At 43.1% G+C, this 16,373-nt stretch overlaps 1 protein-coding gene across 2 annotated transcripts; it reads right to left on the bottom strand.

Annotated features, from left to right (window-relative positions):
* Nucleotides 1-4,234: 4,234 nt before the first annotated feature.
* UCHL1 (ubiquitin C-terminal hydrolase L1) lies at nt 4,235-15,573 on the bottom strand. Of its 2 annotated transcripts, none has more exons than XM_070261646.1 (9): nt 15,452-15,573; nt 15,150-15,335; nt 14,724-14,852; nt 11,770-11,920; nt 9,931-10,016; nt 9,805-9,852; nt 8,895-8,961; nt 7,924-7,982; nt 4,235-4,675 (listed from the first exon to the last, which is right to left on the bottom strand). In XM_070261646.1, exons 1-9 carry the CDS (start codon nt 15,482-15,484, stop codon nt 4,589-4,591), a joined length of 846 nt encoding a protein of 281 aa, XP_070117747.1. In that variant the 5' UTR covers nt 15,485-15,573; the 3' UTR covers nt 4,235-4,588.
* Between the last annotated feature and the right edge of the window lie 800 nt (nt 15,574-16,373).

The raw sequence follows: 16,373 nt of genomic DNA on the forward strand, positions 1-16,373 counted from the left end.
GCCTAAGGAGACACGACAACTACACGTAATGTGATATCCTAGATGGAATTCTGGAACAGAAAATGGACATTAGGTGAAAACTAAATAAATATCAATAAAGTCCGGACTTCAGTTAACAGTAATTTATCAATATTAGTTCATTGATGGTGACAAATGTACCACACTAAGATTTTGTTGTTGTTAAAGCTTGCCTTTTAGAGAATGATTAACACTGTGGAAAACACCTGATTCCTAAGTGTTAGGAGACACATTAGTATAAAATCTGATTTTGAATTTAAGTATATTAATTGCAAACATGAACAGGGAAAGGAAACCATCAAGTGACTTAAATTGCCCAAATCCAGATATTTTGTAATAAGAGGAAACATCATCCATAATATTTCTGCTGAGACTTCTCCACTTCTTTTTCTCCTTTGTTCATAAAGATTCAAACATACACACTCCTCAACTCTATTAACAGTTACGTTACATTAATATAGTTAATCAAGGTGTGCTCACTACGTACTAAGCTCTATATGCCCTATCTTAGCTCCATCCTCATAATCCTCTGGGAGGTCCTGTCCTTTCCATCATACAGGATTGCACCAGGCAGGCCGCCTGCACAGGCCATTCACAGCAGCCCATTCTCAACTGCTGTGCCAAACCACACCTTGTTCCTCTGCCAACGCCAAGACAAGTCCAGAAACCAAACAGGTGAACAACTTAATGCTATTATACAAATGTATTAATAAGGTTGCCATCACTCAATGGACAAAGAAAGTAACTCTGCCAAATTAGCATCTCAAGTCATTATTTAACATGACAGAGTTTATAGGAAAATGAACATGCTCCAAATAAGTTGAGGTTTAGGAGAACAGAAAGATTAAATTCTAACGTTGTCTTCTAACAAAGGCCATTGAAAGACAGAATGAAGCATGTGGAAGACAGAAGGCTAAGTTAATAAGTTGCACTGACTTCGGTTATCAATTGAAGAAACTTGAAAGCAAGCTAGAATTAACCAGGAGCTCACTGCAGAATTCTCAGTCCTAGGGAAAAAACGTATGCTATTTTTATTATAAAAGTAATATGGCAATTTTAGAAGGCATGGACAATGAGAATATAAAGTTAGAATCACCCATAATCCCAACACCTAGAGACAGCGGACCCATGTATTTGAGAAATTGCAAATTTCACCAGGACACGCAAGCCAGGATGTTGGAAGAGGACATTAAAATGTGGGACCCTAAAGCTCAAACTTCATTCACTTTAAGTTAGGTCCATCTATGTCCAGCAATAATTAATACTGTGGGCTCTCGGAGCCAGTCTGCTTGGGTTTGAATCTCGGCAACATCACTTACTAGCCGAATAACCTTGGGCAAGTTGCTTAAGCTTTACTGTGCCTGAGCTTTTATCTGCAAAATGGGGATAATACCAATCTTATATGACAACTGTTTAAATTAGAATATAGTAAAAACTTAGTTATTACGGTCCTGTCTTTTCTAAACACATAGGTATACACGTTCATAAAACTATCTCACTAGTTTCACTCATGAACATTTTTCCATGTTCTTGGGTCTTTAAAACAGACCAAATATTATATGGGATAGATGTGTAACCTAAAGACTCCTCAACTGGACATTTTGGGTGTAGGTTTTAAAAAGGGAGATGTTCACCATCAGGTGGCTTTGCCTGTTGAAAGCACTACCAAGTCACCTTCAATGCCAAAGACAAGTAACATTTTAGGAATAAGCCAACTGGACACAGATTTTTGACAAATCCAAGATGTCGATTAAGAGGGCTTGTCAGGGAAACAAGGGCATAGTGCCTTCATGTGAAATACAATTCAATGCTACCCCCTGGGGTTGTACATGGCTGAGGTCTCAGAGAGAGCAGTGGGGAAGATGTTGGTACTAGATGGAACCTTCTAGAGGCCCGGCCCTTCCCAGACACCTTCAGTCTGTTGTGTCTATTTTAACACGAAACAATGGAGATGTGGGAGAGGGTAATTCCTTTGCCCAAAGTTACTGAGAGGCAGAAGTGTAGGTCAAGACAGGTTTGATAAACTCTACCGCCTATTATACTGACTCCCCACCTACGTGATACCTTTAAGGTTGTCCACTCCTGGTTTCCCTAGTGATTAGCAGTGAGAACGTGGGCCTGTAACCTAACCTCCGCACCTATTTCCTCAGCAAAAGTGAAATCTCTCTGCACCTCCGGGGTTGCAATCACTCCCACACACTAGCTCTTGCATAACCTTCCACGGTGTGGCACACTAAGGCATGTTAGAGTTTGAGAGCATTTTAATAAATATGCTTCTCCGACACGAAGCACAAAGTCTTACAGCTACATTTAGCGGTATAATTTGTATTTCTGAGACCAAAAGCAATCTTTTCACCAGCTCCTAGCAGTAGGAAGGAGGCTTGTTTGGTTTCCTTTCCCCTAAGTCAGTCTTCAAGGTGACTGTACAGATGTCACACACCAAGGTAGAAGTGAAAACGCATCACTCCACCTCCAACTCTAAGCAGTTAGAAGCACCTGAATTGCTATATAGTTTTGGTTTTTGTTTTTTGTTTTGAGGAAAGTTAGCCCTGATCTAACCGCTGCCAATCCTCCTCTTTTTGCTGAGGAAGATCGGCCCTGAGCTAACATTCGTGCCCATCCTCCTCTACTTTATATGTGGGACGCCTACCACAGCATGGCGTGCCAAGCGGTGCCATATCCGCACCTGGGATCTGAACTGGCGAACCCTGGGCTGCCGAAGTGGAACGTGCGCACCTAACCACTGCGCCACCAGGCTGGCCCCTATATTTAGTTTTTTACATCAAAAGGATGTCAACAGTTATCATCACTTTCCTCCTAGCAACCAAAATATCCTTCACTTAGAATTAGAATCAAAAGTGCTATCAGCCTAGAATAATCAGAGCTGCAAATTTTAAGGCAACAGAGATCCAAATCATCTGGACTCCTGGCAGCAGCCAGGATAAAGCTCTTCCGTGAAGACCACAGTAAGAGCAGGAACCATGCGGTTTCTTCCTCACTGTCCTCAATTCCTGTAACTAGAGAGCAACTGTTATATCCAAGTATCAACTGTTGAGAATAAATGTCATTTAATATTTAATGCAAGCCTATAAATTACATTAGTGTATCCTTATCTATAAAATAGTAAGACTTAACCACAAATGGCAAAGACATTTGTTTAAAAAACACTAATTTCTGGGAAACAAGAAATTGCTTAAAAAAAACAAAACCTACATTGATTGGAGTATGCCAAGTGGACACAGGAGCGAAGCGAAATAGCTCTCAACAGCCTACGCTGGGACAATCTGAGCAACAAGATGTAGTAATGAACTATAACCTAGAGTACAAAACAAATATCCGTGAGATCATACTGACATAAATGATTGAATAGGGGAGAACTCCAAATAATTTAGATAGTCTACCCTCAAGAACATAATACAACTCCCTACTCCTGAAGTGTGGGCTGTGCATAGAGACTTCCTTCTAAAGAGCATAGTATGGAGGCAGGCAGGGGTGGACAAAGTAACTTTACAGTGGAGAAACTTGACAAAGGCCACCTCAGCCAGGTGATCAAGGTCAGTATCAACAGCGATAAATCATGTTGATAGTATGTACCCTTTATATGATGTGACGAAAATGGCACCTTACCTCTGTGGTCTTCCTCCCCCAAAACTCATAACCCTAGTCTATGAGAAAAACAGACAAATCCCAAGAGGGGCATCCTACAAAATACTTGACCAGTTCTCCTCAAAACTGTCAAGTCAACAAAAACAAGGAAAGTCTGAGAAATCTAAACATAGAAAGGCTAGATGTAACATTGTGTCCTGGATCAGAAAAAGGACATTAGGTAAAAACTTAAGGGAATCTGAATAAACTATCAACTTGATAGTAATATCACTATTGGCTCATCAATGATAACAAATGTATCATACCCAGTGTAAGACGTTAATAGGGGAAATGGATGAGGAGTATATGGGAACTCTGTAACATCTTCTATTTTCTGTGAATCCAAAATTGTTTTGAGAAATAAAGTCTATTTAAAATTTTTTTTTAAAACCTACACTACACACAATAATATAAATGTATAGAAAAATGTCTAGAGACACAGTGAACCAACGATATTGGTAATTTTCTAACCTGTGCTATGAGTTGCTTACATGGAAAACAAATATATAGTACTATAAAAATAAGATTTATTGTGGGGGAAGTAAAAGAAAAAATAAAAACCAGTTTAGGCTTATTTCTTATCAGCAGAAAAGTTTTATTCCTTTTAAGGACAAACAATTAAACCACATCCAAGGCCTTAACTTACAGACACAAACCAAAGTAGCCATTTAAAGCATTAGATATTGAGATACAAGACATACACTGGGGGAAATGCTTCGCCACCTGAAGCTTACACCAAACTTTGCTCGATCGACAGCTGAGCTCTGCTAGTGCTTGGGTGTGGCAGAGGGGAGGAGCAGGCCTGCAGAACCAAAGGAGAACAGCTGTGTTCTACAAGTAGGGAAGCATCTTAGACTGCATCGGTCAGGATATATTTCACGTTGAAGGGGAGAGAGGAAAAAAGCCAAGTCCCTCTTACAGGGCATTAGGCTGCCTTGCAGAGCGCCACAGCAGAAAAGCGGACTTCGCCTTGCTCACGCTCAGTGAATTCTCTGCAGACCTTGGCGGCGTCCTGAAAGGAGGAATGTCATTAATATGCAAACAGCAACAGCTCAAAATGAAAGTTTCAAAGGGCAAGTACCAGGAAGGCCTATTAATGCTCTGATCAACTTCGAACCTCCCGTTAAACTTGGAAACCAGGGCTGGCTTAGGGCAAGAGAAAAACTTCCAGGTGATGGAAAAGACGGGGCCCTGCACCAGAGATCTGACTTCAGGAGCTCTGGCTCCTTCATTCCTTCCACCAACTGCTCTGAGCTTCTCCCACCTTGTGCCTGGTTTTGATGGGATAACTTCACCACCATTAGTGCTCTTTTCCTCAAATCAAAACAAGATAGAAAACTGATCTCTTTCCCATAAAGCGGCATAAGAGAAAAGTTATCCTAACTCAGAAATTCCCAGAGTAGAAACAAATTTCTTTGAAGCAAACATTTCATGAAACAGCCTTAAAGTTTAAACACCTGGTATTCTAGGTACAAAGTGAAGGATTCTTAGATTTATGGCATAGTGACATGTATTACTAATGCTAAGACCTAGATTGCAAAGATTGGTAACAGAAAATCGATTCTAATGTTAATTTATTTACCAAACTCTAGGGTTTAAATGCCTTGGATCATAAATATCAATCACTCTGCTCGATTTGTAAAAAGTCCAGTGGAAAGATAGCTCCACAAACCATATTAGATATAAGACCTTTAAGAGGATAAGGAATACTCTAAGACACAGAACAGTCATGGAACATCAGCCCCCAAGGACTAGAAACCACCACCTCCATGAGTTTGACCCTTAAAAAGCATCAACCACGTGAGAGTTTCGTTTCTGCTTTAGAACCACCTGTAAAAACTAAGTGATGTAGATTGACATCTACCTTTTATTCTCTATCAAAATTTTTCATATATTGATACTCCAGACACTCTTTCCTGAAATTGACTTTCCTGTAGGATCCACAGTGTTAATTAACACTAAGGGTGTGTCTCTAAAGAGAAAAGCCATCTCCTACACAATGAGCAGTGACCAAATTCATTCCAATTTAGGATACTTGGGTTAAGTATTTTCTCACAAGTTTAATAATTCAGTGTACAGTTTAGACACCCTAAAACATCTTTAACCATATAGAGCCAGTCTTACTGAGGATAAGAAATTTCACTAATTACGATGCTGGTTTATATTCATTTTTTATTTTTTTAAATATTGGCACCTGAGCTAACAACTGTTGCCAATCTTTTTTTTTCTGCCTTTTCTCCCCAAATCCCTCCAGTACATAGTTGTATATTTTAGTTGTGGGTCCTTCTAGTTGTGGTATGTGGGATGCCGCCTCAGCGTGGCCTAATGAGCAGTGCCATGTCCGTGCCGAGGATTGGAACCGGCGAAAGCCCTGGGCCGCTGAAGTGGACCACATGAACTTAACCACTTGGCCCCGGGCTGGCCCCTATCTTCAATTAATTTTAAATGAGATTCTAATTGGAGAAGTTAGTTTTTATTTATTTTGTCTTTTTCGGAGGGGGAGGTTGGCCCTGAGCTAACATCTGTGCCAATCTTCCTCTATTTTGTATGTGGGATGCTGCTACAACATGGCTTGATAAACAGTGCATAGGTCCACACCCAGGATACGAACCCTCGAACCCCAGGCCTCCAAAGTGGAGTGTGTGAACTTAAGCACTATCCCACCGGGCCAGCCCCCTATTTATTTTTTTAAACAAAAGTTCTGCCTTCCCCATACCAAATAAATTCTACTGAAGTAACAGTTTTAGATATCCTATGTGGGACACATTTTATGGTGTTAGGGTTAGAAATGAGTTAGGATGTCCCTCAGGAGCTTTATTAGAAGGACCAGTCTCCCCCAAATGGGTCATGATCAGAAATTCTGCCAGTGTTCTTATTCTCTCCCATAAGTAAATTCTGACTCATGCAACGCCCCCCAGCTCCTGTTTCTCTAGATTTCTCATTCCATGTTACTACTCCCACACATCCCTTGTACATCCAAGATTTAGCTCTAACTGATCTCAGGTGTATATGACAGCAAACTAGAGAAAGTGACCCTCCCTCCTACAGTGGCATAATCTGGCCCACTAGCACCTTGCAGTCATCAGGTCCATTATATAGACAGCTAGTACTGTACAGTAACTAAGATGGTCTCAATTTGAACCATGGTTCTGCTATTTACGTCACTGACCTAGGGCATCACTTAATCTCTACACCTCAGTTTCTTCATCTGTAAAATGTGAATAATAACACCGACCTCACAGCCTCATTAAAAGGATTCTATAAAAGATATAAGTCACCTAGAATAGCATCTAGCACAGAGGTCAGCAAACTGCAGCCTGGGGGCCAAACCCAGCCTGCAGCCTGTTTTTGTGAATGAAGTTTGAGTGGCACACAGCCACACCCACTGATGTAGACATTGTCTACGGGCTGCCGTGGAGCGGTAACAGTAGAATTGAATACTTGGAATAGGGCCATATGCCACACAAAGCCTGAAATATTTTCTACCTGTCTCTTTACAGAAAAAGTTTGCGAACCCCTGGTCTGCACACAGCAGGCACTCAAAAGATTAGCCGTTGCTACTACAAATGAAGTAGTTATGCCTTAACAGCATGTTTTATTTTATCACAGTTAAGGAACTTTCCTTTATAACAGAGCATTGATTCAATCTGAGAGCCTCATTTTTAGGGTGAAGAGGCGTAGGCTAGTGAACTCTTGTACAGAACTACGAGGTTTCTGTAGTCCCTTGTCCCAGGATGGTTACACAGTGATCCTGCATCTTAAAGTTCTTGTCAGGCATGTTTTGAATCTGCTTCTCCCATCCTGTAAGAGTAGACTATGTGGGAAGAAAAACTCCTGAAGTTAACTGCCTAACCAGAATCCACGGTACACCACCTACAGGCCTGACCCAAATCCAGCACCTGAGGGATTAGAAAGGCTCAGGTTGCTGCTCCTCCAGTCATTACCCACGATGTAATTTGACAAGAGGACAACGGTCACCTTAATCCCACAAGGAAGGAAAGCAATGGCTTTCAGGCTAATTCCAACCATGGGCTAACGACAGCACACAATACAGATTAGTCAGGGCTGCTCCAAAGGATCCTATTTAAAACCATTTGCTACAAAATAAGGTAGAGAGAATTACCAAATGATCTTTAAGCCCTAAAGACTGCTATTAACCCAGATGATTGGTGTTGGCAGTACTGAAAAGGTGTGAGCACCTCAGAATAGACAATTTGGCTAAAGAAACACGGGCCCTAGTGGAGAGATTCCAAAGATTACCTGCAGCAGCAGGTCCTCTGAACTGGTGCCATGGTTCACCGGGAAAGGCATCCGCCCATCTGTAACAAGAAGCCAGGCAAGTCAATCTTCTCTGCACGTGTTCTGGCTGCTGTGCTTGCCCAACTGAAAGGGGAGTTCTAGATCCTTCCAAATACCACTGCCATGCTCACTCCCAGAAAGGGAAGCCTGATTATAACAAGCTGAAAATGAGGTTTAAGTGTTCCTAGAAATCCATCCCAGGCAATTCTTATCTACAATCAACAAGACCACACAAGCCCAATCTCGCTACCCTAATAGAGCGCCTGTGCCCAACTCTTGGGAAGGACCAGAGCAGAAGTCAGATGCAGTCTCTGACATACAGGAAAGGTGGAAACAGGAAGGGGTCCTTGAGGTTGCATCTGCCCCTCAATGACTGCCAACTGGCCCCAAATCTCCTTGGCTCTTGTTTGCCCATAGGTAGTGTCTTGACCTGAAACAACATGGCTGCAAGTCCTTCTCCATCAATACAAAGGGGATGACTCTTACAAGATGGACAAGTTTTCTTGTTGCCACATACCAGTTAATAGAAATTACCCCAATATGTCCCAATTCTTTTTAAACAAAGTCATATTGAGGCACTGATCTTTTTCCAAAAGCATTCCTTGTCTGAAAAGGATGATACTAGGCACCCAATGCTGGTAATGCTGTGGTGGAAGATGGGAAGAGAAAATATGAACTCGTACGCCTTGAACTGGCACTGATCTATTCTATTTACTGGTTTGTGACTAAAGCATTCATTCAGCAGGTCAGTTGCCTCAAGGGAGTGCTCTGGGTACGATAAAGGGTTAAGCGGCCTCATGAGAACAGCTTGTTGTTCTGGCTTCATAAAGATAGACAGCACCACAAGGTTATATACCAATTCTGTAAGAGGAATTAATCATGAAAAGAATGCACGAAACTATATTAGATTCCAAAAACGGAGTCAAACATACCAAGTTCATAGAGGTGGCCATCCACGTTGTTAAACAGAATAAAATGAAAGTTCACTTTGTCATCTACCTGAAGAGAGTCAAGAAATATTTTTGAAAATGAGTATTCTTTATTGTACTATACTGTGTTTTTAAATTTTTCTTCAGCTTTGAGATGTGACATATAACATTATGTAAGTTTAAGGTGTGTAACATGTTGATTTGATACATATATTTTGCAATGATTATTTTATAAGCAGAATTTAATTCACTGAAAATGAATTCTCTCATTATTTAAGTGTAATATCCTTGAACCGGAATTGCTTATGTGTTATTTTACATTATTAGAGCTAATATTTATGTATTTCCTATATACTAGGCCCTATTCTAAGCCCATTAAGGTAGAAACACTGTAACTATCATAATTCTATTACTTATTTTTATTAAGGAGGAAATTAAGGCTCAGGGAGGATAAACATGTCACCAGAGGTCAGGACTAGAAAGTGGCAGAGCCAGTTAGAGTTATAAAGGCACCATCACTGACCTACACCTAATTAACACTTGACTTGAAGGCTCTGCTCAGATTAACGGTATACTAAACCTTCTAGAAACTGTCAGTCCTTGCTAGTACATCTGACTATCTCCAAAAGTCTGTGAGAAGAGCATTTGAAATGCTCAATTACTAGCGGGAGTGTTACTCACTCTATTAGACTCATTTGGATCCAAACAAAATACTATCAGTTTGAATTTACTCAAGACTACGTCAACTGCCAATTGCATTTCTGAAGAGCATTATTCAGACATAATTTTCTGGTGTCATTTGGCTGTGGGTGAAAACACTTGCTGTGTTCCCGTAAAGAGGTTCTTGCACATACTTCAGGGGAAACACAGGTGGCAGCTAAGCAGCCTGGCTCTGATTTGTGTTTGTATTTACCCGACATTGGCCTTCCTGTGCCACAGCATCATGGGCTGCCTGAATGGCCTGCAGAAAAGAGAGAAGAATTAGCACAAAACCCCCCAGAGTTACTGAAAAGTGATGTTCTGGAAGTTCTCTTCCTACCTCATTCTTTTCAAAGCATTTGGCTCTGTCTTCAGGGGATAACTTCTCCGTTTCAGAAAGAAATTGTTTCAGGACCGATCCATCCTCTTAAAAAAAAATGCCCACATTAGTACAGATAAGGTAATGCGAATGGGTGCACACCGATTGCTGACTTCAGCTGTTGCACAGCACGTCGTGTTTAGAGACCTGAATCTTTACTATGGCCTCCAACATGTGGATGAGCTGTCCCCTCTTCCCCAGCCTCTTTTTTCAATCACTTCCCTCTTACTGCATTCAAGCCAGAGAACTCTGTTGCTCCAGTGTGCCAAGTCTTTTCTTGCATCTCCTCCCTGCCACCCTGGCCCTTTCACCTCCCACCTCACACTCATCTCTCAAATCTATCACCTTTGTTACACAGCATTTATCCATGTGTAACAAGTATTTGTGAGATTTTTAGTGCCATAAAGGCAGGAACTGCCTTGTCTATCACTCTTATCTACAGCACCTCACATGCACAATTAATGTTTATTGCATACATGATGCAACAATAACATTCTAATCTAGCAATAGTTCTCAAACCAAGATTTTTTATATCAGGACAGAAAAAGCAATCCTGTAATATGGTTATCCAGATAGATATTAGCCTAAGGATCTTAAATAGAAATGTAAAGAGCCTAATAGTTTGGCCTAGAGACAACCACCAGCTGACAGGTGGTATAAGCACTTTGTTGTTGCTCAATGCAGGTGAGTCTAGATGCTGAACACACAGCTAGAGCAAGAGTGACATCTTTCAAAAGGCCTTATTTGAACTTTCAGCTCTAAACTTAAATAACAAACTTGCTAAATGAAGACCATTCAAAATTAGGAAGTGATAGGAAATCTCTTAACTTTATGAGGAGGGCTGTAGCTCATATAAAGTCTTTGGCATGTTGTGACCATTGTTACAAGAGTTACTATTCTGTTGGCCTCAGGAGAACAGTATTCTAGATAAAGTGAAGCTTATGGCAGAAGAAAGAGAAAGGATCAAGTCACAACTTTTTAATATGGCTCAGTCAATATTTGAAAAAGCAACTTCTAGAAGATCTGGATCTTCATGGTCAGACAAGTTAATTTTTTTAATTTCAAAAGTATACCAGGAGTAGAGTCTTGGCCACACTTCCCTTATTTAAACAAACAAACAAAAAGTATGTGACCTGCTACAAGCAATGGCATGAACTATTAGCTGAAGGTATTCAATTCTTAGCCATCTCTGTCTGTCATCTACATCAGGGCTTGGCAAACTACTACCACCTCTTTTTGTAAATAAAGCTTCATTGGAACACGGCCACATCCATTGGTTTACATCTTGTCTATGGCTGCCTTTGCACTACAAGGGCAGAAACCATATAGCCCTCAAAGCCTAAAAAATGTACTCTCTGGCCTTTTAAGAGAGTTTGCTGACCCTTGGCCTAAATCATATATAATGCCATGTATTTTAACATATTTTAGTGCTGTCAATTGCGCTTTTGACAAGCTTAAGAGCTGAAATTCACTTCTGCTATATCCTCCACAGCATCCACTGGACGTGAGCTAAAACCCCTGATCTGACTTGTTCACAACTTATGGAGAGAGGCAGCCCAAAAGTGTGTCTCATTCACTCTTCCTCTCCAGTGGAAGAAGCCAAACCATGCTTCTTGAAGAATTAGCTTCTATCCCTCAAAAGAGAGAATCAATAAGAATTCACCCACTGATTAAGTTTGGAGAGGTTTCCAAAAAAATTAAGGCAATGATTTTGCTGAATAGACCCTTGGGGGTTTTGGAAAGAGTTATGGTTAACTAGGGGTCAGCTAGAGGATGACTGTCCTCGAAACCCACACCTACCAAACTCCAGTTTGTCCTGGTTATTGGCCACGGCGTGGATAAGTCCGATGGTACCGCAGGAGTTCCCAATGGTCTGCTTCATGAAGTACACCTTAGGACTGACTTCTTGTCCCTTCAGTTCTTCAATCTGTTTTTTCCTGAAGTTCTCATGCTGTGAATGTAAAAAACATTTTCAAATCTCAAAACGAAAATGCAAAGAACTAGCAGATGGCAGCACAGTGAGTTCTACCACCTAAATGGAAACACAGTGGGATGTGCAACCAGGAGCCTTGCTTCGAGACGCTGGCCAGCGCCCAGAGAATGGCCTGTCTTGCTCCCACACCCACACAGGCCCATGGGGTTCCGAGAGGTTCTGCGACTCCACCCGCTGATGCTGCAGTGCAGTCACGGCCTTGGATACTGCCCAAGGCTTTGTCGAGACACCATGGCAACCTTTTCACTTGAATCAGATGGGGTCCTGAAGTCAGAAAAACAGACAAGCTCATGATTTTCTTCCTTTAACACCAAGGACGACTGTATTTCGTGTAGGCATTCCAATCAAGCTTTAGTCAATTTAACGCCCAACGAGAACGTCAGCCACTTTATATCACACTATTTTTTAAAATTCTACTTCTATTCCATCCAAGCATACTTCTCTTCAAAAACAAAGACAAAATGAGCCTCAACTGTTGGAAGAAACAATTTAAAGAAATTATTTCCTCACCCCTTTTAGGAAGGAAAGGCAACTGGTCGAGAGTGCTGAGCTGTGACTTCCCAAAATCATCTCATCCTACAAGAGGAACATGTGACACTTGTTTCTCCTTGCCAACTATTCAATGAGGAGAGATCAGCAATTTGCGGTAAATGAATGAGACTAGCGATAGTTTTCCTCAAAGCATCCACAGCTCTCTGTACAGCAAGTTAATGGGCTTGTCTGGACCTTTCATTAATGAGTTTTAAAGACCTTAAAGATATAACTTCTCAGTTAAAAACAGGGTGTTAATGCTACAGAAACAATAGTTTCCCATAACCAGCATAATTCAAACAGAACACCAGAAGTATATTTCCAATTCTAGTAGCCTTGCATCACTGTAAATGTAATTGAAGTTTAAGCCTTGTCTGTGGTACCATCACAGGAATAAGATCTCTTATCCCACAATCAACTTAAACTCCAACTAGTAGGAACTTCCAGCATCATGTATCTACGAGATCCCTGGATTGAGCTACTCACTGACTGTTAAGGATTTTCACTTTTATAGGTTAAGTTTTTTAAAAATGGGAAAGTACCATCCTTAAGAATTGTATTCTTGCTCATCGACATTCTATAAATATTTCACTATCACTTAAAATTACCTTTTTAGAAGTGGTCCATTTAGGATTTCACAATATTCTCCTAGGTAAAATTAGATGCTTTCTAAATTAACACTAGTTTCTTTGGAAGTCCATCTATATAAACCACAACTTTTCTTTCAATGTGCTTCAGTGTTTCGTCCAATAGGTGTTCTGTGTCACAGAATAGGTGCTCCATAAATCTGGAAGAATGAACTGGAGCTAAAGGACCAAGTCTCGAGCTCTTTCAAACATAAAACGTTCAACCCAGAACGATCTCTAACAAGAGCTGCTTGATCCAGCAAAAGGAGACCAGTGGGCTTTTGAAAAGCAAAACACGCTGCACCACTGCCTCCCAGAGGCCTTGCCTCTGAGCGCTGCTCAAAACCTCCGAGTCATCATGGTTCCCCTACTAAGAAAGCTCGGTGAGGCTCAAATGAGAGAGAGGCGACTGTGTTTGATTTGGTAAAAGCGAAGCTAATTTGACTTGCAATTATTTGGCAGCTCTGTTTTAACTTAACTAAAGGCTTTGGCAATAAAAGACACGTCAGTGGGATTATTCTAATAGCTTTAATAAGTATTTTTTAACCCACAATACTTAGCCTATTTACTAGGAGGAACACCTAGAACTTCGCATAGGGTTTAATTTATGCTGAGGATGCTTCTAGAATACCTAGCCCTAGGACGGTGCTTCATTCAGTCAAGCTCACTCTGCATTCGGATTGATGCCCCAAATGTAAACATCCGAAGTTTTGCTAAAGCAAATTTCAAACACTCCCAATCAGGGGTCAAGTGACAGCAATAGGAGATAGACAATGCCATGCTAATTAGTGGGATTCCATACATCGCAAGGCAACAATTATCGCAGCTACCTTTTTATATCTGATGCTCAGTCTTTGAGGTACATATATCCATGCATACTTGTAGGAAGAAGACCATCTAAAGGGAAATGAAAAGGTGTTTCCAAGACTGCTCTATCTAATGCCCACCTATTTCATGTAGCTACAAGGTCAGAGAGGAAAGAGGGTAAGAGGTGGAAGGAGGTTCCCACACAAGAACCAAACACAGATGATTAAGCTTTTTAAAACGGCACATTGGAGAGGCTAAAACCAAGTGTGCTTGTTGCAGGGAGTGGAAGGATAGGAAGAATCCCGAGTCCACGGGAGACCCAAGCAGTGGAGGTGGAGAATTAAAGAACCTATTGTTTTCCTGTGGTTTAGGCGAGCCCGTCCCCCTCCGTTTTACAGCAAGGTGGGAGCCTGAGAACCAAACAATAAACAGACAGGTCACAACACTTAAAGGGAAACAACCAGCCATTCCTCGGGATAGAAGGCTCAGAAAAGCCTAGGTTCAAGCGAATTCATGAGTAGGATGAATTATTTCCCTGGACTTGGGATGACGGAACTGAGATGCCTCTTCTCTTTCAAATTTAAGGCAATGCTGGATGGATGAGCAAAGAGGCAATAAGCGCTATTACAAGAGGAGCCCCAGTGAGTAGGTACCACTAAGATGCGGGCTCCTCCCTCCATCCCCCAGAGTTTTGCCAGATCTGGGCGCCAGGCCAGGAAGGAAGGGGAGCTGGGAGCCTACACTATCCTCAATGCCTCTCTCCGGTTTAGGGGCAGCGCGCACCCCGAGCCCCCTACCTGGGCCGTGAGGGGAAACAGCAGCAGCAAGGCGCAGGCAGGCGCTGGCACCGAGCCCAGAGTCTCCTCCTCCAGCCCCAGCACGTCCACGAAGCGCCACTGGCCGGCGACCCCCAGCCTGGCCAGCACCTGCGGAAGAGACAAGTAGGCCAGGCGCGCGGAGACAGGCAAGTCGGGGCACCTGCCGGGGGGCGGGGTCGGCTCGGCCCCCTCCGTGCCCTCACCCCAGCCTGGGAGGAGTCCCCGCCCCGCCCCCACCCCTGCCGGCGCAATGACACAGCACAAAGCGCGGCCCACACGTGGCTCCCGCGAAGCCCGGGCACCGGAGTCCGCGCTGCCCGCGCCACGCCCTCCGGAGCTCGGCCCTGCGCTCGCATCTGGGCGCGGCCTCCTCCACCCCACCCCCGACAGGTTTCGCAGAGTCACCCGCAGACCCCGAGGCAGGGGCAGAGGGAGGGCGCCCCGATCGCGCCCCGGCCGGGCGGCCACTGGAGCGCGCAGGGCGCCGCGCGGTCCTTGCGAAGCAACCAGAGCCGGTGGGCGCCTCCGCCTCGGCGCTCCCGGGGGAGGGGGACAGAGGCAGCGCGAGACGCCACTCACTTTGTTCAGCATCTGAAAGGCAAATAAAAGAAAAAATGCAAAAATAAAACCAGTCAGCGACAAGGCAACCTGGCGAGGGCTGTCCCTCAGCCCTGCGCTCCCCGGGCAACGGTGCACCTGACGCTCACCTCGGGGTTAATCTCCATCGGTTTGAGCTGCATCTTCGCGAAGAGCGAGAAGGAGGAGAAGCCAGGGAGTAGGAAAAACAGCAAGCGGAGCCGCCCAGGCTGCCGCTATAAAGCGCCGGCCTGACGCACTGTGGGTGCCTGCGCAGGGGGAGCAGGGGCACAACCAAGCGAGGGGGAAACGGTCAGTCGCAGGCAAATGGGCACGAATCCCCCCGTGCGCCGCGCGGAGTGGTACGGTCAGGCCCACGAACCTTGCAGTCTCACTTGCGGGTGAGATAATCTTGTGGTTGTGGAGATGGGTTTTATTGGTGGGTGTTGCTGGAGTGTATGGAGCTGTCCTTTTTGATGGAGTCTAATTTTTTGCGAAGTTTCTGGAAACCCACCCTTTCTACCATCCCAGTTATCCGAAACCTCAGGGTTTCTGAAACGTTAAGAAAAAGCTTCAACTCAACAGGTATATATTTAATATGAATATAAATATGTCTCCCAAATCTCGCAGCAGTTTGCGTTTGACCTTAGACAATTCATCCTCCATGTTAAATCAAACCGGTACTGAGGTTCTTTTTGAACTGCCTAGAATAAAACATAGTCTGGAATATAGCAGCTACTGCGTTAGGAATGCTGATGTAATGTGAGTCCCCGGAAAGAACTGGTTGGTCATGGGGAAGCTGTAGAAACCTGGGGGAGGTGACCGTAACACAACATACAGAGAAGGCAGGCGGTGGAGACTTTAGGACACAGATCCGGGGAAAAGACAGGCACCATTTCGAGATGAGAGGATGTAAAAGGAAAAGGGTTTCTAAAAGAACGGGAGGTTTTGAAAAATAAAATTATGTGTTCACAATAGAACACCAGTGAAGAAAGGAAGGGCAACTGAAGAAACCATTTCTAAAAAAATCGTCTCTAATGATCTCAGGTGGGG

The sequence above is a fragment of the Equus caballus genome, chromosome 3 (assembly GCF_041296265.1).
Source record: "Equus caballus isolate H_3958 breed thoroughbred chromosome 3, TB-T2T, whole genome shotgun sequence".
NCBI lineage: Eukaryota > Metazoa > Chordata > Mammalia > Perissodactyla > Equidae > Equus > Equus caballus.